We start from the raw sequence: 27,956 nt of genomic DNA on the forward strand, positions 1-27,956 counted from the left end.
GGAATGCTCTGAAAGCACATGTATCTGAAGCACCATGTGCAACAAGACCCTCCAGCCCTACAATTCGGGGCCGTTATCTCCTCGATACAGGTAAACCATCCAATGATTCCCAAGAACATTGCCCTAGCTCACCCATCACTTCATGAGTCAAACTGGCTGAGAAAACATCCAGTGAATCCAATGGGACCTGATCACTCACCAAAGGAACACAGGCATGTGTTGGGTTCTCATTTCCAAAGATGCTCAGGTTTTTCAACCAGAGTCTCCAAGCTGTATACAGAAATAAATGCCCATTCATTTTGCCCAGATGCTGAGCAAAATCCTAGGCTGAGGCTACTTAGAGGAAGACCCTTAATTAAATCCCAAGTTTATATCCTCACAGCAAGACCTGCTTAGCACAAATGAGCTAAATCATGAGGGTGCAAAAGCAAGGCATCTGTTTTCAGCTTGTCTTTAATTTGGTTTGCTTCAGAATCAAGCACCTCTTAAACAATATATGATCTAGGCTGGCCCAGATATGATATCATCATTTTCCCTACAGGGAGGGAAGTAGGACCAAGTCTGTAAAAGACCTCAAAGCTAATGAATGCTAACCACCTTTGGAAATGGTGATCAAGCACAGCAGACAAAGAGCAGAGGCCACAGTACATTTTCCACAGAGATACTGAGACTGAGATAGTAAGCCAGAAAAGGATTCCATGATACATATCCCATCTCTGTCCACAGCCTCGGTTCTTTCCTCCCTGGCATCGCTAAGCTCCCTCTGTCTTTGAACTTGCAGTTTATGTGCTCAGAAGCCTGTGCCCCGGTTTCTCAGACGGCTGAGCATGTCCATTTCTACCTCCTAGGCTAAGAACCCGCACGTGCTGGTGCCCTATAGGCGTGCTCATAACGTGGCACCCAACCAAGCCCATTGAGGGAGTGGGGGGCAAGTCCTGGAACCACTAGTGGAGATCACCATATTCTGATAAATCCCATCCCCACCTATTTTGTCACCTGTTTCCTAGACTCATGCTTTGTGGCCCCAGGCAGTTCTAAACGACATACAGACTACCTGAGAGAGATTCTTCTAATTATTTTGGTTTCCTGGAAGAGCCAAGAAGATATTTGCCCTGGTACCTTCCTACCTCTTGTTTTCAGCATCTTGCTTCCCTCTCCAGGTGGTCAGGATAGTATTGGCCTTAGAATAAGGAGACTGACACCCTGACACCTTCAAAGCATAGAGGAATACATCTGTAATGTATGATTCTGCACTGTGAAGAATGTATGTGTGTGTGTGTGTGTGTGTTAGGGAAGGAGGGAGGCGAGGGGAGAGAAAAAGAGAGAGACACCCTTCCACACAGGGGACAGGGGATGCTCTCCCTCTCCCTCTCCCTCTCTGTCCATCTCTCTCACTGTACAGTCCAGCATCATCCTAATTTACTGAGTCCTGGTTCCCAGGTAAAGCACCTAAACCACCTTCCAGAAGCATCACTTCTCCAAAGCACCTTCCCAATCCATGCTGAGGCCATTTCCCTGATCATGAAGGTGGAGGTAGGGAAGGAGAAATTAAAACCTTTAAATTTTATATCTTTTGAAAAGCTGTAGTCTCCTGGGAAACATTCAGAAATGACTGTCTAAGAAGAGGACCTGGCATTTGACCACCTTCACACCATCCATCATCTCTCCTTCTGAGAGCAAACATTAACCACCTCCAATAGGGGGTGGTTTAAATCATTTTTCATTGTATATAAAAAATGTAGTCAAGTGTCTGACTCAGCCAAAGTATTTGCTCTACCCCACAGGTAATTTGTTACCATGCTCTGGTGGCATGAATTTTGCATGCCCACTACTCAGGCACGGAGCTCTGCCTCATCCAGCGGCCCCCAGACCGAGCACTAGATCACATGATTGAAAAAGGAAGAAATGCACATCAGGAAAAAAAGAAAATTACTTTCCCTAAGTTATCAAACACTTTCATATCTTCCTTCTGCATTCAACTCACAAAGTATGCATTCAACTCACACTGGATCAATCACAACTCTTGGTGCCAAAGATCTGCTGACTGCGGCTTTCTCAAAACTACGTGGCCTGCCCCCTGGTGATCCCCTTCTCCTTCATTACAACCCCAAGTAAAGGAATATTAAAAAGGCTCCCAAGGTAATTGGGAGATTTGAATTCAAACACTTTTAAACTTATATTTTTTTGAATACTGCCTTAAAGTATTTTGGAAGAGTAAGTAAAGCCTGAAAAATACAACACAGCATGACAGAAGGGAAAAAAGTCCTCAACAGTGGTATCATTTGAGTGCCCTGTCCCTGAGAGCAGTGAGTGTTCAGCTCTGCCACCGAGTCTGGCTTTTGACTCTTCCCTGCCTGGGAATTCAAGTGTTGCCTCCTCAACTAGAGTAAAACTCTGAGAGGACAGAAGCTGCCTTCTTCACCCTAGTGTATGCTGGGCACTCAGAGGAAAGAGGGGACAGGCCTGGCCAAAAGGAGAGCCAGAATTCTTCCGTGAAACCTAGGAACAGACACTCATTTTTTTTTTCCTAAATTCCAATAGCTTATCTAGAATACTGAAGAGAGCTGGTTTGGTAGGGTGCCCTGAGGCATTTGTAGACTCTGCTATGCCATGTTTCTACTGCTTCAAAGGCTATCCTATTATTTTATTCAGAGCATCTACAGAGGCAGGCCTAGCAACAAACATGTACTTTCTTCATGTCCTTCAAAGGACTGTGTAGGAATAACTAGAACACCTCATTCTGCCCTAAGGTTTGGCCACCCCTGCAACAAGAATATAAATAATGAAGACTTGTTATACTGAATTTAGGATGTGCCTGGTGGTCTTTTCTGATTTCAAAGTGCTTAATCTCATTAGCTATCAGATACCATGTCTAATCTGATACTTTAGACTCATGCCTGCTGTGGAATTGGGTTCAATAAGTACCTTTAACAATAGAGCAGGTGTTGATCCCATAGAGAAGTTAGGTGTCCTTGAAGAGTCCATAAACTCAAGGATAAAGGAAAGGGAACAAATCTCCAAACAGTTGGAGGGGTTTTATAGTTTGGAAAGCAAACCAGATCTAAAGCCAGCAACATGTCTGGGCATAATAGTCTCATACAGTTCAGCAATTGCCATAATATTTCAAATAATCCTACAAAATAAGCTTTAGATTCATCCATTTATTCATTTGACAAACAATGATTACCTCTAGCTGTATTGGATGTGTGCTAGCTGTATTGGATGCTGGTGGATGCTGAGGCCAATGACAAACCCAGCCCTTGCCCTCATGGAGCTCAGAATCTAGATGACTCTGATAAAAGATTGTCAGCCAACTGATTTCATTTTAAAACACAATTAACACACGTCTTATTTCCTGGAACCCCAAATTATCAGCAATATTTTTTACGCACTCATTTAAGAAAATTCAAATTCAGTTCCATACCTTACAAAAAGCATCCGACCCTTCATCTATGACTGTAACTTTCCCAAGTTACTCGGATCAGAAGAAAGAAAATCATTTGAACTTATACCTAAAACTTCCTGTAGACAACTGCAAATGACCACTAACAACTGTAACCTGGAGACCGATACCCCAGTGCCCCAGGGTGTCTCTGGCTTGCAAAAATCCAGAATACTTTTGCTTTGCAGGTGAGATTTCTTTCCAGGAGATATTTGCTTTATCAATGCACTTGGAGCTGATTTGCTCAAACATGTCTTCAGAGGAAAATTGCTAAACAGAGCATGTGGGGGTGCAGGGAGAAGAGCAAGAGGGTCACCTTAGCATTCATTGTTTCTCAAAAGCAGATGTGGATTCATAGGCATCCTGTGACCCTTGAGAAAAGTAGATTTTATCCTACTGCAATCCCACGGACCTAAGTATTTGGCTAATCAAGAAAGTGATTCAGAAGTAAAGGACCCAAACCCAGTTTAAAAGACACATTAGTTCTACAACATTTCAATGTAATTATTTATTCAGACAACCCACAGGTGCCACAACTGTGTCATTCTATGTTCTGCGGAGGGTGCAGGAAATGCCTGGGGTTTAATGTAGTTTAAACAAGCCGCAATGATTCCCATACAGGCTCACCCTGTCAGTCCTCTCCCTGGGTATCTTAACCACACAGCGCCCTCCCGGGAGGATGCGGAGGGCACCCTGTGCATGGCTAACCACGGAGCAGCTGAAGCTCAGAGAACTGCTCCCTCGTCTCCAGATCACACAACCCGTCGAGGGTGAGCGGGTGAGCCACACCTCCCAGCCCCAGGTCTGGGATCAGCCCACTGAGCCCTGAAGAAGCCCCGTAGAGCCACGGCTGAGAGGGTAGAAGATAATCACCCAGCACTGAGGAAACATGACGGAAGCGGATGAGGCCCTGGGAGGGGAGGGTGAAAAAGATGGTGGGAAAGGAAGGTCTGCGCACACTGACCCCCCACGTGGTGGTGTTTTCAGATTATTGAGAGGTCCCTGCCGCTCACCTATTAACACTTGCCAGGATCTAGGGAAGGTGAGAAGATGGCTGCACATACCTCTTTCCTCAACATTCCTGCTGCACCCCCTACAGCAGGGGCTCTTGACCTTTTTTGTTCCACGGAGCCCTTTGCCAGTCAGGTGAAAACTATGGACCCCTCCTCAGAATGTAGCACAGATAGTTTCATGACACCCAACTAGCGTCGGGTCTAACAACTACCATAATTTTGATGTGTGGATGAGTGTGAGTGATTTTTTGAGATATTCAGTGACTGTAATGTGATATGAAATGAATACTAGTGTAATTTATTGCATATATTCATATGTGAAGGAAATGCTAGATTTCAATCAGAGGGCAGAGAAAATAAAGATAATAAGTTGATTTTTTTTTCCAATTCAAGCTCACAAACCCTCTGAAATCTTTCCATAGACCCCTTGGGTGTCTGTGGACACCTACAGGGTTATTTTCAGGATTTCTTTCCTTTCCTTTTCTGTTTATGTCTCTGCTCTATGTTCATGTTTCCAGGTGTTCTATTAGCACCGTCACAATGGATCCCAAATACTGGAGTTAAAGGTAGATAGTTACCAGTCATGAGTATTAGACATTGCAATCATGCAAACCTAAAAGTTAGGTTTCAATGATGAACAATAACACTCCACTGAATAAGCTGGGCCTTTCATGTTTTTAACATCGTAGTGTTGATTGGCATATTCCTGCTCATTATTCCAAAGCATAATTACTCCTTTGTCCTCGATCAATGATGCCACAAGTTTACAGATCTCTTGCAAGATGCCATTCTGTACCAGGCTGCTTGCCACTTCCCTTTATTAGCTTCCTGACACTCGCCCCTCCCCACTCACTCCTAAGACCTGGTGATTGCACACAGCATGGGTCACAAGAGACCACACTCACCTCTGTCCAAACATCAGCGTGGATTTGGTCTCAGCCTCGTTGAAGACAGAAGGAGAACAGCAAATGACAATGGTGGTTCTACAGTTCCCACCCAGAGAGTCCTGAAGAATCCGAGTCATCTTGCTGTCCCGGTATGGCACGTGTGTTTTCTATTTGGAAAAAGAAAAAGTATTAGTTTTGACAGCCCATTCAAAGAGAAAAGACAGAGGCAAGCAAGTCACTTAGAAACACATGTGAAATAGGCATTTGTTGGTAGGTCTTTGGATCTTGCAAAGTTTGCGTGCCATTTTGGGACCCGTGTCACAGGAAATGAATGTCACCATCCACACTTTTTAGTGGGCAGGATCTCCCAGCAAGCAACACACTCACAGCCAAGAGTCCCCCTGTCCCTTTTCAAACAGGAAAACAGATCAATGTCTGGAGGGTGTGGCAAAAAGAGCTCATGCACCCAAAGACTACTTCCATGTTATTATTTAATAGCTTGGGAAAGAATCACTTACTGTCCCTTCTGCCAAGGCAGAGATCACATTTCCAAGAGCAGACAAAGACTTATTGATATTTTTAGCTTCATCAAGAACAGCTCCCTCGGCACCAGTTTTGCTGACCTGCCGGAGAGGAAAGAGAGCAACGAGCTGCATGGGACAATCCAAGACATAGCAGAAATTCCAAATGAACACAAAGGCAAAAGGGGAATCCTTCTGGAATGCGAGTAAAAGTAAGTAAGACCACATTGATAAAACCATCCCTTGTGCGTGAGCCTGGGGATTTGGTCTCACTTGTAAAGTTTCCTCTCCACTAGATTTTAAGCAAATGGCTGCAGTGGCGGAACTGCAGATGCTTCCCCTGGAGACGTGCATGTGGGGAAAGCAGGCTCCAAAACATGTCACCACGGATAAGCCGGGGTCCTGAGAGACAGAACCACAGCCTCCATGCTGGAGGGAGCCCAGAAGGAAGCAAGCAAGAAAGGCCCGTCCTGGGCCACAGCGGTGGACTCATTGGGAAAGTGGACATTTCAAACTCCAAATTCAGGCAAAGGTCAACAGGTGGTAGGGATGGTTGTCCAGACTCTTGCTCCTTCCCTACTTATTCCCATAGCATGGAAAAAAGGCAACAAACTTGGAGAAGGATGAAAAGCCAAAAGAATGTATATGACTTTGTGAATTTGTCTTTTTTCCTCTGCAGCCAGAGGGTCCACATCTCCTCCTCGGTCGGCTGTGCTATTACGTGTCATTTTGTATTTACAGCATTCACTCTAGAAAAGGGAACTCAATGTGACTCAAAATTCTGCTGACTGCACAAACGAAGCAGGGCCTGCAACTGCTTCTGAAGAAAGGAGAGGAGGGAAATGATTTTAAACTGTGCAAGATGGATTTCGATTTCAGTAAGGGAGAAATACCTAACAAAGGAAATGAACGCATTTCCAGGGGAGGTTTTTCCCAATAGCATAGCTTCTTGTCTCTTTGTGAGTGGGGGCACCCCAGCTTAGAGAGAGAGGGGTAATGTAGATGAAAGGTCACAGACAAGCTGGTTTGTTCAGTGCTTCTCAAGGTGCTTTCATAGGTGGCCATCTTCACTCCATGAAGTATGCACAATATGCCATCACCTTCCTTGTACGGACAAGGAAGCTAAGCTCCAACATTACATTGCCAGCCCAAAAGAAGAATGCCATTTGGGGGAGACAGGGACCAAAGTCCAGGTTCTTTTTTTTTTTTCAAAGATTTATTTCTTTATTTATTTCTCTCCCCTTCCCCCCGCCCCCCGCCCCAGTTGTCTGCTCTCTATGTCTATTCACTGCGTGTTCTTCTTTGTCCACTTCTGTTGTTGTCAGCAGCACAGGAATCTGTTTCTTTTTGTTGCATCATCTTGCTGTGTCAGCTCTCCGTGTGTGCAGCACCATTCTTGGACAGGCTGAACTTTCTTTCGCTCTGGGCAGCTCTCCTTACAGGGCGCACTCCTTGCACGTGGGGCTCCCCTACGCGGGGGGGCACCCCTGTGTGGCACGGCACTCCTTGCGTGCATCAGCACTGAGTGTGGGTCAGCTGCACACGGGTCAAGGAGGCCCGGGGTTTGAACCGCGGACCTCCCATGTGGTAGACAGACGCCCTAACCACTGGGCCAAGTCCGCTTCCCCCCAAGTTCTTTTCTACTAGATTCCATTCATGTGAACACATCCAGGGCAAAGCAAAAGAGAGGTGAACAAAAGGGACTATGTGAAGGAACACAACTTTAAAGTGCCTAGCCGGTGGCAGACTTGGCCCAATGGTTAGGGCGTCCGTCTACCACATGGGAGGTTCAAACCCCGGGCCTCCTTGACCTGTGTGGAGCTGGCCCACGCGCAGTGCTGATGCGCATAAGGAGTGCCGTGCCACGCAGGGGTGTCCCCGCGTAGGGGAGCCCCACACGCAAGGAGTGCACCCCATAAGGAGAGCTGCCCAGCATGAAAGAAAGTGCAGCCTGCCCAGGAATGGCGCCGCCCACACGGAGAGCTGACACAACAAGATGACGCACCAAAAAGAAACACAGATTCCCATGCCGCTGATAACAGAAGCAAAGAAGACGCAGCAAATAGAAAATAGACACAGAGAACAGACAACCAGGGTAGGGGAGGGAAGGGGAGAGAAATAAAAAAAATAAATAAATCTTTAAAAAATAATAATAAAGTGCCTAGCCAATATTTTCATTAGCAATAACCACCAACACAACTAATGAAAACATTCAAAAATTGACTGAGGTGATGACAGCACAACTCTGACGAAAATGAGAGCCACTGAGTGAATACTTTAAATGGACTGTACAAAGCATGGAGCTGTATAACACAGGAATCCAGTGGTGGATGATCAAATATGAGAATGTTCACACATGAATAACCAATACATAGTACTAATTTAGGGTGTTAATAATTGGGCAGGTTGGGGAAAAATACACCAAACGTTAGATATGGGCTACAGTCAGTAGCAGTATTTTGAAGATGCTGTTTCATAGTTTGTAACAAATGTTTCACAACAATTCAAGGTGTGGGTGGTAGGGTGATGTATGGGAGCCCTGTGTGATGATCCACATGTTTGTTTTATAAATTCACAAATTCAACCATATATTTATTGTTTATATATGTTCATGTATGAATGATATACATCAATAAAAAAAAGAAAATACAATAAGGACACAGGTGGTAGAGACACAATGAAAACAGATGAATAGGATACAGTGGGGGCCATGGAGATTGTGACCCATTTTCCTTGAGAATATTAGGACATGCTCTTTAGCAAAGATGTTAATTCTTCCTGGGATGACAGCCGCTAACGATGCCTGAAGGAGAAATGAAAAGGTGGAGCAAGGTGAAGCAGCAGGCAAAGGGAGTTGTCAGGAAAGAAGAAAAAAAACCCCACCGCCAACACCATGCCCAGGCAGGGCCTCTGCGCTGCGCTGCCAGCACGAGGCGCCTGTCAGCTGCCTTTAGGCCCTACGGGTCCCTCTCTCTGCTCCCAAGGGAGGGAGCACCAGCTTGAGAAGCGTGAAGGTCCGCCCTGGTTTTTATATGGACTCATACAATCCGTGTGTCAGGAAAGCCAATCCTGGTTGTTAAGGGTCTTTCTAGAACTAAACAACATTGCTCCATTATTTCCATGCCGGTGAGCTTCTGATTAAAGTTTCAAGTCCGTACAAGTCTGTATCTTAGATTTCCAACCTGGTATATCAAGATCTCGTTATGCGCACTGCTCTGCGGGGCATACGGGAGGATGATCCGAGCCGCCTTTACTTACGTGGCTGTTAGTGCCCATGTCCTGGTACACGGGCGACTCAGCAGTGTGGCGCAGTAAGTGGGACACAGGGATAGTTCGGGACACTGAGCCAGCCCCAAAGGAGCCATCAGCGTGATGTCAGTGATGATGGAGGCCAGAGGGCACTGTGAGCATGGACCTGCTCTGTGATGTCGCCAAGGGGAGCAGAGACCCCAACCAGGCGGGGAGAGGCGGGGTCTCCACTGGCACCATGCAGGTGAGGCTGGCAGGGGGCAGGTTGGAGGCTTGGGACGGCTGCTGGGTCTGGCATGTGGCATCCACCCATGCCTGGGAGAGCTTGGGACAGGGAACAGATGCCAGAGGGAGAGCCCTGAGCAAACAAGGGGACACTCCAGCCTCCGGCTCGAACGCTGACCATAGACCTCATGGCACGAAGGAGTCGAGGCCGCTCACCTGGGACAGTCCACGCTGACTGCCGAGAGAACCTGGGCATGCAGGGGAGCCCAGACCCCAGTGCTTCTGTCAGCAGCAAGCCTGGAGGCAGAACTGCCACAGGCCAATGGTGAAGCCCCTTCCTGGCCTAGTGGAATCTGGCACAGCACAGGCTCTTTTCTTTGCTCAGGAGTCAATGTCCCCCCTGCATCCATGCTACGCTACGTTCAGACCCACACTCCATGTCATCACAAGAGCCTATTAAGCATAAATCAGTTAGCACGCAAGTACTTGCCTGTGGCGTGAATTGGGAGTTCAGAACCAGAAAAGAAAGAGCAGGAAAACAAAGGTTAAATTTAATAACATCTTGGCACAACATCACAAATCTTAAAAGCTCTTTAAAACCAGGGAATTGGAAGGTACAGAAATTATTCCATTGCACACAGACCAAGTAACAGGGTAAAATTATAGAAAATACAAATAAAGAACCAATTACCTTTTCGCTTCCAGCCAAATCAACCAGATAAAGCTTCCCACTGAGTTTTTTTTCGGTCTCTACATTCTCTTGTTTAATATTAATCAGGAAGATACTGTGACTTCTAGAGCTGTGTTCATTCATGTCTGAAAAGGACAATAGTTTACTGCTCTACAAAGAGCACATGAATTCAGGCAGCAAACCTCTTGTCTAAAGAGCACAACAAATCATGCCTAATGGCACTATTTAGGTAAGTCTCGCCAATTTCAAAACCTTGTCTTCTTTAAAAAAACAATGCTTATTCTAGAAATGAAAGATTCAAAATGTCTTCAGGTAACACTGAAACTAATCTAAAAACCTTAGTCCCTGGTTTAAGACAACTAATTCTCTAGCTCTGCTTAAAGACCCACCCCCTCCTGGAACACCCAACTCAACCCTGACTCTGTAAAGAGCTCACACGCCCTGCCTCATCATGATTAGCACCTGCTCTATTCTATCTTGTTCATGGGCATAGCCTGGTCTTATCAGTAGTAACATCAAAAGTTTTCATAAGGATTAAGACACACTTCCATAACACATACTAGGCACATAGAAGGTCTCAAAGATTAAATATGCTTCATTAGGGTTCTGGAAATAAAAATGTTTTTGCACCCTGCACCTTGTCCACTAGAGAAGGTCTCATTCAATCCTCAGCAGCGATCATTCCCTAAAACCACCTTACCAGAATAAGAAAATAGTAATGTTCTGGGCCACTGGTTCTGAACCAGGGGGCCAAAATGAGTTGTTAGGTATGCCATGAACACTTGTGACTAATAACAGTTTAAGAGGCAGTGAATACTTTCTTATAAATGAGTGCTGCTATTACTATAAGAATACCAGTCTTACTTTCCTTCACATAGTGCACGTGAGTATATGTGTGGGTTTTAAGCAGGAGAGAAAGAAGGGAATTCAACCTACACTGTGTATAAGCTCAGGGTCACCTATGAAATTTGCCACATATATGAATATCACCTGGCAAGTCTGTCAGGTAGAAGCAAAAGTTAGGAATTACAGAGCCATAGGACCATGGATGGAAGAGACTTAACAGTCTAGACCAGCCGCAAACCAATGCTTGAATCTCTTCTACAGCATGACAGGGGCCTCGTCACCTTTGTGGGGAGCAGGCTTGGACTCGGGGCAGCTGTAAGGATTAGAGTTCTTTTTGGGGTAGGTCCAAATCTGCCTCTCCATAGTGTCAACAATCCTGGATGGACCTGCTCATTCTGATCACACAGAGCAAGGTGGCCCTCTAAACGTCAGCACTTTGAACTTGTGAGGCCGTACTGCAATGTCCACCACTGCCTCCCTGGACTTTCTGTCCTGCAAGCTGGCTGTTCTTAGTTAACTCCAGCGCCTCTCTGGAGTTGTGTGAGCTCACAATTGTCCACATCCATCTAAATAAGATAGGAAACCCCAATCACGGTCTGCTCTCTGAGATGTGATGCACGTGCTGAGGAAGGAACCGCAAGGTAAAGGAGCTGACAGGAACGTGCCTGGAGGTTTATGGAAAGCGCCTAGCTCCACTTTCTGAGTTCCTTCTTGCCTTTCTTGACCTATTTTTTATAGAGGGCAGAAGTCTAACATGGATTCTTTTCACAAGTACAACTGGGGTATAGAATATATTGGTTTGCATTTTTCTGTTTAAATCCAAACAATACATTTGGATTTAAACAAAGTGAGAAGCTTACTTCAACTTTGGGTGAATGGCTGTTTGTTTTCCCTAATGCTCAGGGCTGGGCTCTTATCAGGGTGCAGTGAGTCTCGGCTGACAGGGCCCGGACTCAAGCAGGTCTGGCTGCAGCAGGCACCATCTCCCTGGACAGGCCGAGACACACCCTCAGGTGTGAGTCTGAGCTACCGCTCCGCCCACCGCCCTCACATCCATCACTTCATTTGCGCCTCATTACCCACTTCTCCTGGGGGTGAGGCAGGCATTTTTATACTAACCGGGCAGGTGAGGGAACCCCATCCCCAAGCTTACTTGTCACGGCCACATGTCGGTTTGCTTTTCCTTCATCTATCACATCCATGACTTCTTCAGGGCTTGACACAAACCGCTCAGTGCACCCCTGGGGTAGAGTTGGATCAGGGTGGCCATTAAAAGAATTGAAAAGTAACAGTATTTTGAAACAGCTAAACATCTTCCCATTTCTCTTTAGAGGGGCAGATCATCAGACAGGCTGAGGTATAGATAAACCCACACTAAAGAGAAGTCTGAGCAAACCCTAGGAAGGTCAGAAGTAAACCACAAGAGAAATACCTGTCTTTCCTAGAATGTTTAGTACATATTCATACTCAACAGCAGTGGAGACAGGAGATTAAAAGAAGAAGATCAATGAGAGAAGAAGAAATGGACCGAGTCGGGCTTTGTACTCTCCATCTTTATTTAACATTTAGTCACCAACCTAAATACTCTTTGAAGTTCTAGACATAATGCTCTGTTAGGCTTCCTCCAACTGCAAAGTATAAACCATCAAACTCAATACCAAAGCCTCTTTAAATGTGAATGTTAAATATTTGTGCATTTCAGCAGCTGTATCTCAGGTGGTTAAATGGTGATACGCTGACATAAAGGGGAGACAAAATTGAAGCATTTAATGTCTATTTTTAACCAGGTGAATATTAAATATAAGGAACATGATTAAATATCTATATGCCCTTTATAGAGAATATCCTGGGTATCTTAAGTAATAATTATTATGACAGTGACTGGAGAGAAATCAATGGCATCACTAATCAAGTCTTCCTCATACCTTTACGTATGGGACTCTGTTTTTATCTTCATGAACAGCCAAGTTTGTCTTGGATACTACAGGGATAATAATGATGACATGCAAAGAAGAAAAGAAAAGTTAAAGACCTGATGCTGGAGGAAAAATAGAAATTGTTACAGAAGATAGGCAAATTGAATCTCTTTGTAATATGCAAGTTTAAGCCTTGGCTGAGAAAAAGGATATGATGGCCTGAAGGCAACAGACCATCCCTATAAACCTTCATTAATTCCTTAAGCTGAAGTGCTGTGCATCATTTTAACCTCCCTGGACTTCAGTTACAGAACACATAAAGGACAGGCTTTCACATTACTCACCATCAAGCAAGTCTCTTATTTTATCCAGGTAGATCTCAAAATAGGAAACCTAAAAACAAAATGAGTATTATTATTAGAACGCATATGACCTTTCGTCATGCACAACTGAGAAGAAGACAGGCACCAAAGGGAAAGACACAGGGAATCCTTGAGTGCAGAGCTCCCGCTCCCTGATTTGACAGCTTCCTCTACGCATCCCTGCTGGATCCCCACACATCACAGCTCCCTATTAGTGCTAGCTCAGGTGTTACTTATATCACATTGCTAGAAAGCCATTACAGCAGGACTCAAGTTTTCACCTTAGATAAGCACCAAGTGAATTTCTGGCCATGGTGAACTGTCAAATTATAAAAGCATCCTTTGCAAGTAATGGCAAAAAATTAGCAGGCCTCCCTGTATGCATCAAGCTGACAGCGTCACCAGGCCAGGGGTAGAAAGCTTGAGCTAAACATCCACAGGAATGAAGCAGGGAAAGGAGGTTGCAGGCAGTGTGCCTGGCAGGACGAGAGTTCAGAAAGGTGATGCAGAGAACTGGTGACCGTGGCCACGTTTGGGAAGTTCCGGAAGGGTATAAACGAATGTGGTTCACGGAAAGATAAAGAACCTTCCTATCGATTATTCTCAGACCTCAACACCAGCACCATCTGCATCAGCATCATTTTAATTGCAGAGCCCCAAACCCTAATTAAATTCTACTGAATCAGAATCTCAGAGAACAGGGCCTGGGAATCTGCACTTAACTCCCTCCGTGATTCTTACACTGCAGACATTTGAGAATCACTTTTTTTTTCATGAATTATCATTTAATTAACTATTTGTCTGTAGATGGACATTAAGGATATTTCTAATTGTTTTGCTAATACAAATAATGCTGAGTAATATAAATAATGAAGAGTAAACTTGTTTATAAATTTTTATTCCCATTTTATCCTTATGATAGAATCTTAAAACTGAGCACATACTTGGAAATTGTTTCCATCAAAAATTATACCAATTTATGAGAAATGTGTAAGAATATCTGTTTTTATACACCTTTAATTACACTGGAAATTCCCTTTTTATTTTTTAAAGATTTATTTATTTTTATTTCTCTCCCCCTCTCCCCCTCTCCTCCACCCCAGTTGTCTGTTCTCTGTGTCTTTTTGCTGCGTCTTCTTCTTTGTCCGCTTCTGTTTTGTCAATGGCACAGGAATCTGTGTTTCTTTTTGGTGCGTCATCTTGTTGTGTCACGTCTCCGTGTGGGTGGCGCCATTCTTAGGCAGGCTGCACTTTCTTTCATGCTGGGTGGCTTTCCTTATGGGGCGCACTCCTTGTGTGTGGGGCTCCCTTATGCGGGGACACCCCTGCTTGGCAGGGCACTCCTTGCACACATCAGCACTGTGCATGGGCCAGCTGCACACAGGTCAGGAGGCCCGGGGTTTGAACCGTGGACCTCCCATGTGGTAGGCGGACGCCCTAACCACTGGGCCAAGTCCACTTCCTGGAAATTCCATTTTAAATATCTTGGTAATCAAGTTTTATGTTGTCATTGTTTCAATTTGTACTGCTCTGATTACTTGAGGATGAAAATTTCACCTGAATTTGTTAATCAATTTTTAAAATTTTTACACAATTTTTACTATTTTCACAATGTTACCCTACCATCATCATCATCCATTACCAAAACTTTTCCATTGCCCCAAATAGAAACTCAGTACATTTTCAGCCTTAACTCTACTTTTAACCAAAAATACGATCTTGGGCAATTAATTTGCACATAACCAAGACAAGAACCCAGATCTCAATTTTCCCATCTGTCAAAATCCATTAGACTCCAGGATGTCAAAAATTCCCTCTGGAATCTGTACTCTGTCTACCTCTGCCTTCTGCCTCCCAGATCAATTGTTCTCGCTCCCAAGTTGATGTGTTTCTTTGAAATCTAAACAAGGGAATGGACAAAAAGAAAAACCGTTGTAAAGGTCCAAATGTGACAGCTAGGACTTGAGCCTACGGAGAACCCTGGTCCCCGGGTTTCCCCACCGCTAGTTAGTGGGAAGTCAAGAACCCCCAGCCCAGCACTAATCCTAACCCCACCGGGTGTGGCTCATTACTTCTTGTCCCGTGCCCAGCTGAGAGCCATCTGATTTCCTAGTTTCTCCAAGAGTTAGGGGCGGGGCTCTGGGCCCTGGAAGCGCTCATCCTCTCTTGGTTGCCGGTCTTGCTCACCAACCTCTGCCTGCTTGAATGTCTGTGAAACTCGCCTCTTTTCCTGAGCCCCATCTACCGTGGACGTACCTGCCTCAACGTTCGTCCAACCCCAGGTCTGTGTGTCTGCCTGTAATCGCTCATACTGTTGCTCTCTGAGACCTTCTCATTGCCCAAACTGTATGGATCTGTTTGGCATGCACCTCGAGCCCAGCCCTTCCTGCAGCCAGCTCAATCATGGTTCCAACACACTTCAGAACTGTCTGATTTTAATTAAGACTTTGCTGATATTTTTAAGATCTTAAACTTGTGGACTTATTTCCATAGATTACAGAGAAAATGCATAATATCTAAAAAGCAATTGTAAACTAGATAGCAAACCTAACACTTCAAATCCTGTTCACATTTGACATAAGTAGATTCATGGATTTTATCCCACAGCAGCTCCTGGCTAATTTTGAGGGGTTTGGGTTTTTTTTTATGTTGTCATTTTAAATTATTTGTGAGACCAGGTAAAAGAAAAATTAACAGGCATTGTTTGGTATTAAGAAATAGCATGTTCAGAAATAATGTCTAAACCTCATTTTAAAGAGCAGATTTTCAATACTGCCTTAACTCTCTTTTCCTGATTAAGCCTGGGTCTACTTAGTTCAGAATATAGAGTAGTCAACAGCTAACTTGCCCATTTACAATTCTAATTTACAATTTAAGTGAACATAGCTGCTTATGCCTAGCAGTAGGCTAGACCCTAGACTGTAAAATTCAGCCCTAGAGACATAAAAGGCCTCGTCCCCCTCCTCTGTGCATGTTAGGGCTGTTTATATCTTAATAAGATTCTAATACAAGATCCTATTTTGAGGACAGTAATTGGTTTAACATCTTACTCTGGGATTATCACACAAGAACCCTGCAGTAGTTTAAAGTACTTAAATGCGAACAGACTTAAAAGATGCACTAAGCTCCTAAATCTTGATCCCATCAAAGCAACAAGCTCCTGTATCTAGAAGAACCCTGGCAAAAAGAAGAACAGGGCTTTAGCCAACAAAGGGAACTGCAAGGAAAGGGATTGTTCTAGAAGGAATTTATATTGGGCAAACAGTGTTGCCTTCTTTTCATGTAATTTAGGAAAAGTATATAACAGAAGTACGTAAAGGAAGAAGGAAAACAGAATGGACAAAGCACAGCCAGGAAATCCAGCTTCTATTCTCTGCTCTGCCAGTACCAGGGCGTGGAACTCTGGCCATCTCCTGGACTTGGGTTTCCTGTCTCTAAAGTGAAGGACCTGAAGACTGAAGTCCCAGCCTAAAGGGGTGTCTCTTGGCTGGTCAGCCAGCAACGTGTCTTCTTAGAACGCCCCTCTCTCTACCCACTCCTCTCAACCCGCTCCCTCCTGTCACAGTAGTGCACCCTGGACAGAGCCACGGGACCAGGGGGAGCACCTATTGCAGGTGGAGCCAACGAGGCCCTTCCCTAGGGAATCTGGAACTGGAAATAAGGGAATCTGGGGCATGAGCTGCCATATTGCCCCCCTCCACCCTCCAAGGAACAGAAAGGTGGCCTGGGGCAAGAGAGCAAAAACTCAGAGACTGTATTGGGTACAGGGCTTCTATTTGGGGTGATGAAAATGTTCTGGCATTAGGTCATGGTCATGGCTGCACAATTTTGAAAATTACTGAAAAACACTGAATTATGCAGTCATGCTATGTGAATTATATCCCCTATTTTTTAACTGAAAAAAAAAAAAGAAAAGCAGGGAGTAGATTTCCTGATTCTTCACATTTCCCCAAAATGGAAGCCCCAAAGCCTGTGATCAGGCTCTGTATCTAAAAACCTCCTTTACTTGTTTTAAAAAGTGGATTTCTGTTACTTGCAAACAAAGGTGGCTCAATGAATATACTCCTAAATACCAAATTTTATTACTTAACAGCTACATTAGGAAAGGAAAATCCTCTCTTTTAATTCAGATTTAATCTGGAACATAATTGTGGTAAAACAAAACAAAAGGAAAAACCCTAGGAGGGGGCTTGCTCCGGCAGCACATATACTAAAATGGGAACGATACAGAGAAAATTAGCATGGCCCTTGCACAGGCAAATTTGTGAAGCGTTCTGTACTTTTAAAATATATGTCCCAGAGACTTAAATCTTTGGTCTGTCCATATGCTGGTTGAGCTCTGAATCTCAGCAGAGTTATAATTCCTACTCTCCAGTTCACTAGACTCACCCAAGACAAGTAACAAAAAAGATGATGATGGACAACACCCACTCCCCAAAACATAGAGTATCTACAACTACGAGCAAGACAATTCCATCCATCTGCCCCATGGGATCTAAGCCCCCTCTCAATCAGAAACAGAGTGGGCATCACCATCCCAAAACCCTCAATACTGAGGAGGAATGAACAAACATAAGGGGGGAATGCAACTATGGACTAAAGTAGACTTATTATTATTATTCTAGTAATGGAAGAACTCTATCAGTGATACAAAGGCAGTGGCCACCAGAAGTTCTGAGGAGAGGGAGAGGGAAGAATAGGTGCAACATGGGGCATTTTGCGGACATTGGAATTGTCCTGCATGACATTGCAATGACAGATACAGACCATTATACATTTTGTCAAAACCTATAAAATTGTGTGGGGCAGAGTTTAAACTATAATGTAAAATATAGACCATGGTTAGTAGCAATGCTTCAGTGTGTGTTCATCTATTGCAGCAAAGGTGCCACACTAATGAAAGACGGTGTTAACAGGGGAGTGCTAACGCGGGAGTGGAGAGCGGGGGTATATGGGAATCCCCTGTATTTCTGATGTAACACTTATGTAATTTAAAGCTTCTTTAAAAATTAAAACAAAAACTTTTTTTTAATGAAAAAGAAACCCCAGGAGGAAGAGAGTCCCCTTCTCTAGCACTTCCCAGAGTGAGCCCCTCAGAACACTAGTCTGTCACACTCCTAGGGGGACAATATCTCTATAGCCAAATAAGCAAACAATACAGTCAAATAGAATCAAATACACGTAGTGCAGGTCCCTTTGCAGATCACATTGAACAACAGCATATTTAAACTCTTAAAGTCAGCATTGTTCAAAAAGCATTTTCCCAACTTATTTGGCCACAGACCCCTTTCACCAAGGTAGGCCACCTATTAACAATATGAGGGACTATGTTCCCAAACGTGGACACTTTCCAGCCAGAGCTACAGAAATCCAGAGCAGCAAGTGTAGAATTCAGGCAACTACTCAGAAAGGTCCATCCTAATTAAGGACTTTGACTTTAATTATCTCCATAGTTCAAGCTAACCATCCATGTAGCCAAGAGTTAGCCTAAACCATCACATAATAAATATGGCTCTGATTACTATAGGGGTGTTACTTAAATTAGATAAGATCATCTTTTACAGCTATGTGAAAGGGGTAAGGCTGAGAATCATGACTTGGTGCCCAGGTTCTTCTCTTGGGATACCATCAAGAGCACTTACCTTGATATGAAATTCCAGGTTTTCATCCATGGAATAGATGTGATCAAAGATGTCATGTGCAATCCGTGGGATGATCCCCATGAGCTGAGGGTCGTGTAGCTTCCCCTAGTGACCGAAAAGGCAAACATGGACATTAAAAGCCCTGGGAAATACATGGGAGAGAGTAGGGATCATTTGAGGGGTACTTAAACAGAAGTCCAACGAGCAGGGCACATCCCCGGGTGGCCTGTCTGCCCCTGTGGGGTCTACCTGACATGCCACCAGGCTGAAAGTGGGCTCATTCCGTGGGTTGGCCTGCTTTCCCCATGGTCACCCTCCTGCTGCCACTCAGGAAAGCAAATCTGTGTGTGGGTGTGTGGGTGTGTGTGTAAGAAGGAGGGAGAGAAGGAGAACAGAATGAGAGCATATGGGCGACTATGATATACTAAATTTGGTTTTGGTTTTTAATTTTTACAAATTTACCAAAATCCATAAGTCTAAGGAAGTTAATCTCCTTGGATTAATCTTGAGAGCTGATATGACATAATTTCATTAATGTCACCACTGCTCAAAAATTTTTAAGAACCCAACTTCAGGAAATACCTTCAGTAACATTTTACAAACCATTCAAAAGAAAATTGGTTTTATTGGTTTATTTTTAAATCTGTACTCACCAGTTTGAAAGGTTCCAAAAGGTTTTTGGCTGTTTCTAATATTTAAATCTACTTTTAAAATATTCTCATCCTTTTCCCCCCCTTTTCTACATCTATTCATTTTACCTAAGAAGTAGAGGGATAGAGGAATGCTTCTTCTATTTGGACCATTAATAAATCTTTTTTTTTTTAAGATAAAAATTAGTTTATTTGCCCTCCCAACTTGGTGGCCGCCCCAGGGCCCCACACCGCGGTAAGCATGCCCTGCAGCGGCGGGCTGGGGCCCAGCTCTCTGGAGTGCCTGCTCCCTCTTTCAGAGCTGACTCCCACCTGACGTGGTCATCTTGCTCCCACATGCAAGGGGTGTACAGGTCCACCTGCGACAAACCGAGGTCTGCCTCAGGCTTTAAGGACAGGGCTTTTTGGATGCTGTAGCACTGGTCCCTGGGGGCCGGGTGGGTGAATGGGTGGGCAGGCAAATAGGAGGGTGTGGCTCAGTGCAGGGAGCTGTTGTTCTGCTCCTCAAAGGCCATCCTGTCCAGGAGATGGCTGCCCAGCTCTACTCCACTCACCGGCATAAATCTACTTTTAAGGCATAAATCTACTTTTAAGGCCCAAACTTGCTGCTTCTGAACTTATTAAAAAAGATACATTATCAGATCTGAAAGCAATTCCCAAAGTAGAGTTCCAAAAGTATTTAAGGTAATGGCCTTAGCATGGATATAAGTACATAACTTCTAGAAAGTCTTCTTTTTAGCCCACACTCAAACAAACAAAAATTCTATCTCATGTGCTAAACAGAACATTGGTACACAAAGTCTGCAAGTCTAAAGTGATAAGTGGCAACTGTAGAATTTTCCAGACTTTTGGAAGTTATAAAATTCTAGGAACAAATGGAGCTGGAGAGAAAAAAGAGAATAAAACCCAGTTTGTTCTTCAGTCTTCCAGAGATATCCAACACCGTAATAATTTTTACTCAAATCCTTGTTCCAGATCTGACCAATACCTGGAAGATCTGCTTTGTCTTCCTCATTTAAAGCCTCTTTATCATTCAGGAATTCACTGCACAGTGCCTTTCTGAAAGGCTGAGTTTCAAGTCCACATCTGAGTTATCAAAAGCAAGAACTCACGTGAACCCCAGGACGACAAACACTTTACGAATCCACCCATGCACACCTGATTCCTGATCTTCCACTCTAACAAAAGTAAGAGAGAACCTGACTTCAGATATGTCCGGCCTCTGGAAAAACTCCATAATCTCCTTAGCTAGAAAACATGCTCCTCTGACATGGCCTCATCTGTTAAGAATCTCAAATCACTTGATGTGCTTACATTCTGTTTTCAGAGAGTTGGGATGGCCGGTATACACCTATTTCCCCCCACTGTCAATGCTTGTCATCTTAAATACTGGTATACATGCAGTGGTATCTATTGCATAGAATTAAGTGGAATTTAAATTAAATAGCATCTATAAAGTACCTGGAGACACAGTAGTGTCACTCTTACATTACTCAGCTCATAGCAGGTTTTTTTTTTAAGATTTCTTTATTTCTTTCTCTCTCTCCCCCTCCCCCCAGTTGTCTGCTCTCTGTGTCCATTCTCTGTGTGTTCTTCTGTGACCACTTCTATCCTTATCAGCGGCACCGGGAATCTGTGTTTCTTTTTGTTGGTCATCTCGTTTTGTCAGTTCTCTGTGTGTGCAGAGCCATTCTTGGGCAGGCTGCACTTTCTTTCGCGCTGGGCGGCTCTCCTTATGGGGTGCACTCCTTGCATGTGGAGCTCCCCTACGCTGAGGACGCCCCTGCGTGGCACGGCACTCCTTGCGCACATCAGCACAGCGCATGGGCCAGCTCCACACAGGTCAAGGAGGCCCGGGGTTTGAACTGCAGACCTCCCATATGGTAGGCGAATGCCCTATCCATTGGGCCAAGTCCGCTCGCCATGGCAGTTTTCATTAAGCATTTTTGGAGACTTACTGACCTGAAGAGTTTGAAAACAGATTTCTCCTCTAGCTCATAAATAAATATCTTCTGAAAACAGCACCAAATGACTGAGATTAAAAATCTCAAATCTTGGGAAATGGACTTGGCCCAGTGGTTAGGGCATCCGTCTACCACATGGGAGGTCCACGGTTCAAACCCCGGACCTCCTTGACCCGTGTGGAGCTGGCCCATGCACAGTGCTGATGTGCGCAAGGAGTGCCCTGCCACGCAGGGGTGTCCCCGCGTAGGGGAGCCCCACGCGCAAGGAGTGCACCCGTAAGGAGGGCCGCCTAGCACAAAAGAAAAAGTGCAGCCTGCCCAGGAATGACGCCACCCAAACTTCCCGTGCCGCTGACAACAACAGAAGCAGACAAAGAAACAAGATGCAGCAAACAGACACAGAGAACAGACAACCGGGGGAGGGAGGGGGGAATTAAATAAATAAGTAAATCTTTAAAAAAAAAAAATCTCAAATCTTGGGAACTTTTACATCATATAGGCCATCATGAACATATACCAAATCAGACACGGTTGCTATGTGTTTTTTGACTATGGAAACTGTTGGTAGAAATTATACCCACGGTGAAAACACAGAACTCCTGTCATGTCATGTTACGACTGCACTCAGCCAATCAGAAGACACCCCCACCCAAACCCTCTAGAACCCTTTAATGATACGTGATAATCATTTCGCTACTTCTTTGTGGCCTACTACCATTGAGGAATGGCAGATAATCAAAAAATTACTTATAAGTAAGTGACTCTGAATCTTGTTTCCCTTGATGCTATGCCTTTCAACAGATTTATCTTCCACTTGATTCCTGGCTTATACAAATACTGACATCCTTTTGTGTACCTTTCACAGGAAAAGGTTCAAGGCAGAGCCTGGCATGCTCCAAAAGGACCAGATTAAGCTAAGAAGTTGGGGACTGGTATGGGTCTCGGGCACTCTGTATTCCGTCTCCCTGAAGTCCTTCCCCTCCCCCCAATCACAGGAGAGAGAAGTGAATGGTCATTCAGAAAAGGCAAAAGAACATGCCCTCCCTTGAGGCGAGGTGACAGAAGTGACACCCAAATCTACCACAGGTCTGGGGCGGTGTATTAGCCAGCCAAAGGGGAGCTGATGCAAAACACCAGAAATCTGCTGGGCATTATAAACGGTATTTATTTGGGGTAGGAGCTTACAATTACCAGGCCGTAAAGCCTAAGTTACTTCCCTCACCAAAGCCTATTTCCAGATGTTGGAGCAAGATGGCTGCTGACGTCTGCGAGGATTCAGGCTTCCTGGGTTCCTCTGAGCTCAGCGCCTCTGTTTCCTCCACAAGGTCAGTAGTAGACTATCAGGTGAATGGCTCTGTCTCTTTCCCTGGGGCTCCAGCTTAAGACTTCAGCATCAAACTCCAACATCAAAAGTCCAACATCAGAAACCTGCAACTCTGTCCATTGCCATGCCTTTTATCTGTGAATCCCCACCTACCAAGGGGCAGGGACTCAATGCCCTAATGACGTGGCCCAATTAAAGCCCTAATCATAACTCAATCAGGCGCAGGTACAGATCAGATTACAAACGTAACCGAATATCTATTTTTGGATTCATAACCATATCAAACTGCTACAGGCGGTGTTGCTTGATCTAGCTCATAAGCCCAAGGAGAGTGAGGGTCTTTATGCCCAGGAACTGAGTATGCGAAAGCAATCCACAGGTGTGCATGTGTGTGGACGACGTAGAGAGAGACAGTGTTCCATAAAGGTCTTCGCTGCTTCAACCTAATTGCCTTGCAAATGAAATACTCATGTGCACACAGAAACAGTCACCTTGGGAAATGGATGTGGCTCAAGCAATTGAGCTCCCACCTACCACATGGTAGATTCCAGGTTCGGTTCCCAGTACCTCCTAAAGAAGACAAGCAAGACAGCGAACTGACACAACAAGATAATGCAAGAAGAGACACAAGGAAAACATGAGAGACCCAACAAAGCAGGGAGCAGAGGTGGCTCAAGCAATTAGGTGCCTCCCTCCTACATCGGCGGTCCCAGGTTCGGTTCCTGGTGCCTTCTAAAAAGAAGACCAGCACAAAACAGACACAGCAAATGCAAGCAATGAGGGGCTGGGGAGAAATAAATAAATAAAATAAATCCTACCAAAAAACAAAAATAGTCACCTCAGAGGACAAATGTGATAAAGCAGTAGGGAGCTATAGAAATTCAGGAGGGAAGCGGACTTGGCCCAATGGATAGGGCATCTGCCTATCACATGGGAGGTCCACAGTTCAAACCCTGGGCATCCTTGGCCCATGTGGAGCTGGCCCATGTGCAGTGCTGATGCATGCAAGGAGTGCCGTGCCACGCAGGGGCATCCCCCGCATAGGGGAGCCCCATGTGCAAGGAGTGCGCCCCATAAGGAGAACCGCCCAGTGTGAAAGAAAGTGCAGCCTGCCTAGGAATGGTGCCACACACACACAGAGCTGACACAACAAGATGACGCAACAAAAAGAAACACAGATTCCCGGTGCTGCTGATAAGGATAGAAGCGGTCACAGAAGAACACACAGCGAATGGACACAGAGAGCAGACAACTGGGGGGGGGGGGGGGAGGAAGGGGAGAGGAATAAATAAAAATATTAAAAAAAAAAAATTCAGAGGACAGAAAAGTCCCTTCCAGTGGGTGATATGGGATGGCTTCCTTAATGGACACAAATGTTGACGGATGAATAAGATTCAATGTAGTCAAAGAGGGTAGAGGCAAAGAAGACGCGAGGGGAGTAGCATAGCAAAGGCACAGGAGCTGAGAAAGAACAGTGCCCATTTACGACAGTGAAAGGTTAGTTTGGTTGGAGGATGAGAGATAGATTTGAGCAGCAAAGAAATATACTCTTGTTTCTTCCAGAAAGATAAAAGAGAAAGATTTTTTATAATTGGATCCAGCATAATTCTCTTTTTTCCCATTTTTGAATGTGGTCTTCTAGGAGCACTTACAAAAAAAGACACAAGATCCAGGCCATTTGCCACTGCACAAGACTCTCCCAATTGCGTCCATGACCTCCCAAGCAGGACAGTTTCCTGGAACACTGGGTCAGGAAAGCAGGCAGCCAGTCAGCTCACGTGAGCACCAATGCACGCAGAGAGGCTCATTAGACAGCGCTTGGCAGGCTTGGCCCGGCAGCTGGGAAGCTTGTACCACTCGGATGGCCTGCAGGTGTTCCTTTGGGCATGAGGAAAATCGCAGGGCGTCTGCATCCATCCATACCTCTCGCTGTGCTGAAGAGGGCCCCCCGAGCGAGACGGGGGCTGAGGCGTCCTTCCCAGCCTCACACATGGAGCAGAACGGACGCCTCCTCTCCCCCTGCAGCAGCCAGCATGCACACCTTCCTCCAGTCTGTCCTGGGCCCGTGCATTACCGCATCCTACTGAGCTTAGCACCAACACTGTTTAAGTGCTTCAAAATTTTACTGAAAAAGCCTCCTTAAATGCTGCTGCTTGAAAAGCTAATCTTTCCAATTTTATGCAGACTTACCGGTTTGTTCCCCTCAATAGAAAGTAATGGACTCACCGCTGGATGTCAGGCAAAAAATGGGGGGATTAAAATGAAAAACAGCCTTTAAAATGTGGCAGCTTTGTCCACTCAGGGAGTTCACATCCCCTTCCTAAAGCCTTTGAAAGATCACAATGTATAATTCCAAATACATAAAATCCTCCTTCTCAGATGGCGTAAGCCCCGCAGGTTCTTTTATTTAATTGCATTCCGGGGTCCTGGATTTCTTGGTCCCCTGCAGTCTCTACGACTTCAGCTCTAGGCTCTTCTTTTCCTGTTTTTCTCTACAAGATCCCCTACCTTTCTTCCAATCTATAATGCCTGAGGAAGGACCACATTAAGCTAAGGGGTTGGGGACCAAGAAAGGACACATCCACTCTCCTTATTGTAGCCACAGGCGTGTGATGGTCAAAAGCCACAATGAAGAAAATGAACTCCTTATTACATATAAAGTGGACAAAGAAGGAGGAGCAATAGAAATTTGGGACCTGGACATGTGCCCTTGATAAAATCCACTTCCCTTTAGGTCCCCCGTGAGCGATCTCACTGCCAGCTGCACTAGAAAGCTTTGTGGAGTTGACAGTGTGGGGCTCAGAGGGCTTAGGGTCCTCTAATTCAACAAATTCCTTCTAAGTTTTAGTTTTAAAGAACTGATACAGCTCTTTGCCATCACCCAACCCCCACCAAACCACCATCCCCTCCAAACAGGACTTTTACGTTGGGGCAAGGGCTTTCACTCTATGTCCTACCTTTACATTTCTGGCATTTAGCATATACCTTATGTTTCTCAAACATGAATTAATTCCAAAGCTAAAAAGATCACTCCAGCAAGTATTCTTAAAAGTTTGGAGGATTTTAAGTATTGAATTTTTTTTCGTACTGTCTATAATTTGGTAATTTTCCAAACACCCAGAGACAGTCTCCCTCATGAGATGCCATCTCTCTCCCATGCTTGGGATCAATGAAGAAGTCCTCCCTACCCCATAGCTGTGGAGTGGGCAGGACTCAGGAAATCTGTAACTGCTAGTTTTTATAGACCCACAAGATCAAGGGAATGGGGCACTGTAAGAGAGAGGTAGGTGAGGGGCCAGGAGCAGGGCCCAGTATACATCTAAGACGTACGGCTGTGTGATGTGAGATGCAGAGAATTAGGGATGATGCAGCTCACGTGGCAGGGAACAGTCCTCCTCGGTCAGGAAGAGGTGGCAGACACACTGCCTGCTTCATCTGTGTGGTCTCTTTGTCCTCAGCAAAATGGGTGAAAGTGAGTCAACACAATTGAACGAGATCCCCCAGAGTCACACCCCACACTTGAAATGGGTGTGAGTAGAACATGAGAGCCCCGAGGATTTTAGCCTCCTGCCTTTGAAATCTCCTCTTCAATAGGAATGATTCATAAGCTAAACTGATTCGGCAGCAGCCCATCTCAGTGATAATCTCAGGAGGTTACGGTAAATGAAGAAACCTCAACTGGAAGGATGAAAGATTCATCTTGCCCTTCTGCTTGTAAGCTGAATGCCCCCAACTTCCTCTGTGCCGTTTCTTATTATAACCACTCTCTCCACCTCACCTCATCTGTGGGGTGGGCCCAGCCTTTGGAAGGGTTATCCAGCGCTGAAGGCCTCACAGCAGGCCACAGTAGAAAGCAGGACAAGAGGAGGTAAAAGGGGCTGGTGGTGGGTACAGCTCTTCTCTGGAGGACAGCCTGGACCTGCAGGGCTGCAGGTCAGCTGTGAGCTGGGGGCACACCCTCCAGTGCCTGCCTGAGCCAGGTGTTTAAGAAATGAGGAAGGAAGCTGAGCGGTGGTTCAGATTCCTTCAGGGTGTCCAGGGAGTGGGCTGGGGCACATTGGCGAGCTCAGCCCCACAGGGGCCACCAGGCAGGTACCATTTTAACAAACATCTCATCACGCCCCTCCTAGGTGACAGATGGTGTTTCAGACGCTACAACTATGAACAAAAAGGTGAGCAAGATGACGAAGGGCCCTGTTCTAGAGCCAAGCTTGCATTTTATGATAAGGAAATTCACCCTGTGTTCCTAGACCTTCACAATTTTCAATGCCACTTGGAAAAATTAGAATTGTATGAAATCATCCCATTTTAAACATCACCTGCAATTTTTCAAAAAATCACACTGTGCAGGACAAATAAAAATATGTCCATGAGCTGACTGGCCCACAAGCCAACTCCTTTAAATCTCTGATTGATCTATTTTCAGTTTTTGATCTATTTTCAAAGGAGATCCCCCCCAAGGCCCTTTCCAGTATAAATGAATTTGAGAACAGGCTTACTCAGTCAGATTAGGGCTAATGTCCACAAGGATATTGGACCACTGCTTAGCTTGCTGATGATTAGCTCTAAATAGACCTTATGGTTGTTTATTTTGACAGAGCTATGGACAAAGGATTTTTTTTAAAATACTGAGCTCCTGAACCTTAATACTCCCAGCTAGTTTAAAAACTCCTCCAAGACCTAACAAATTGGTTAGACATAGCCACTACCTTAACCATCTCCACTGCCCAGTAAAAAAATAATGTGTGCCTCAAGTTCTGCTGGAAGCATTAGTTCTGTTCACGCATGTCAGAGGCTGACGTCACAGCACAGGGCAATCTTACCTCCATAGTGTGGGTCTTTCCTGATGAGGTCTGTCCATATGCAAAAATTGTCCCATTGTAACCTTCGAGGACATCTGCAAGCAAGGGAAATATATTAAAACCTATTCATTACTTTGATCATATGCTGGTAGTGGTTGCATATTTTTAAATTACATTTTCCAAATGGCCCATCTTTCATTTTTCACACATATGATCTATTTCAACTCCATTTGCATTTTAAGTAGAACTGTAAGATAAAAGCTGAAATGAGAGCTTCCACAAATAGAAGGAAATGGACTCATAGTCCCAGAGAATGTATTAATGAAGAAGGAGGCAGACACGTATTCTCCCTGTCACATCAAAATTAAGAAAGAGACATGGAGCAGAACACTTCCTTTTCAGTAGACAGATGCTTGGGTTTT

General features: G+C 44.8%; 1 protein-coding gene and 1 pseudogene across 1 annotated transcript in view; one reads left to right on the plus strand and one right to left on the minus strand.

The window, feature by feature from the left end:
- Positions 1-27,956, minus strand: part of KIF5C (kinesin family member 5C) — a 170,005-nt gene that overhangs the window by 68,182 nt on the left and 73,867 nt on the right. Inside the window, exons 3-10 of the mRNA XM_004462232.4 lie at positions 27,556-27,629; positions 18,795-18,899; positions 13,135-13,183; positions 12,800-12,855; positions 12,028-12,115; positions 10,029-10,153; positions 5,861-5,965; positions 5,361-5,509 (exon numbers count right to left, since the gene is read on the minus strand). Coding sequence (XP_004462289.2) covers positions 5,361-5,509; positions 5,861-5,965; positions 10,029-10,153; positions 12,028-12,115; positions 12,800-12,855; positions 13,135-13,183; positions 18,795-18,899; positions 27,556-27,629 — 751 coding nt within the window. The remainder of the gene's footprint in view (positions 1-5,360; positions 5,510-5,860; positions 5,966-10,028; positions 10,154-12,027; positions 12,116-12,799; positions 12,856-13,134; positions 13,184-18,794; positions 18,900-27,555; positions 27,630-27,956) is intronic.
- Positions 17,339-17,436, plus strand: LOC111765062 (U6 spliceosomal RNA; annotated as a pseudogene).

This window comes from Dasypus novemcinctus, chromosome 7 (assembly GCF_030445035.2).
Source record: "Dasypus novemcinctus isolate mDasNov1 chromosome 7, mDasNov1.1.hap2, whole genome shotgun sequence".
In the NCBI taxonomy this organism is placed as follows: Eukaryota; Metazoa; Chordata; class Mammalia; order Cingulata; family Dasypodidae; genus Dasypus; species Dasypus novemcinctus.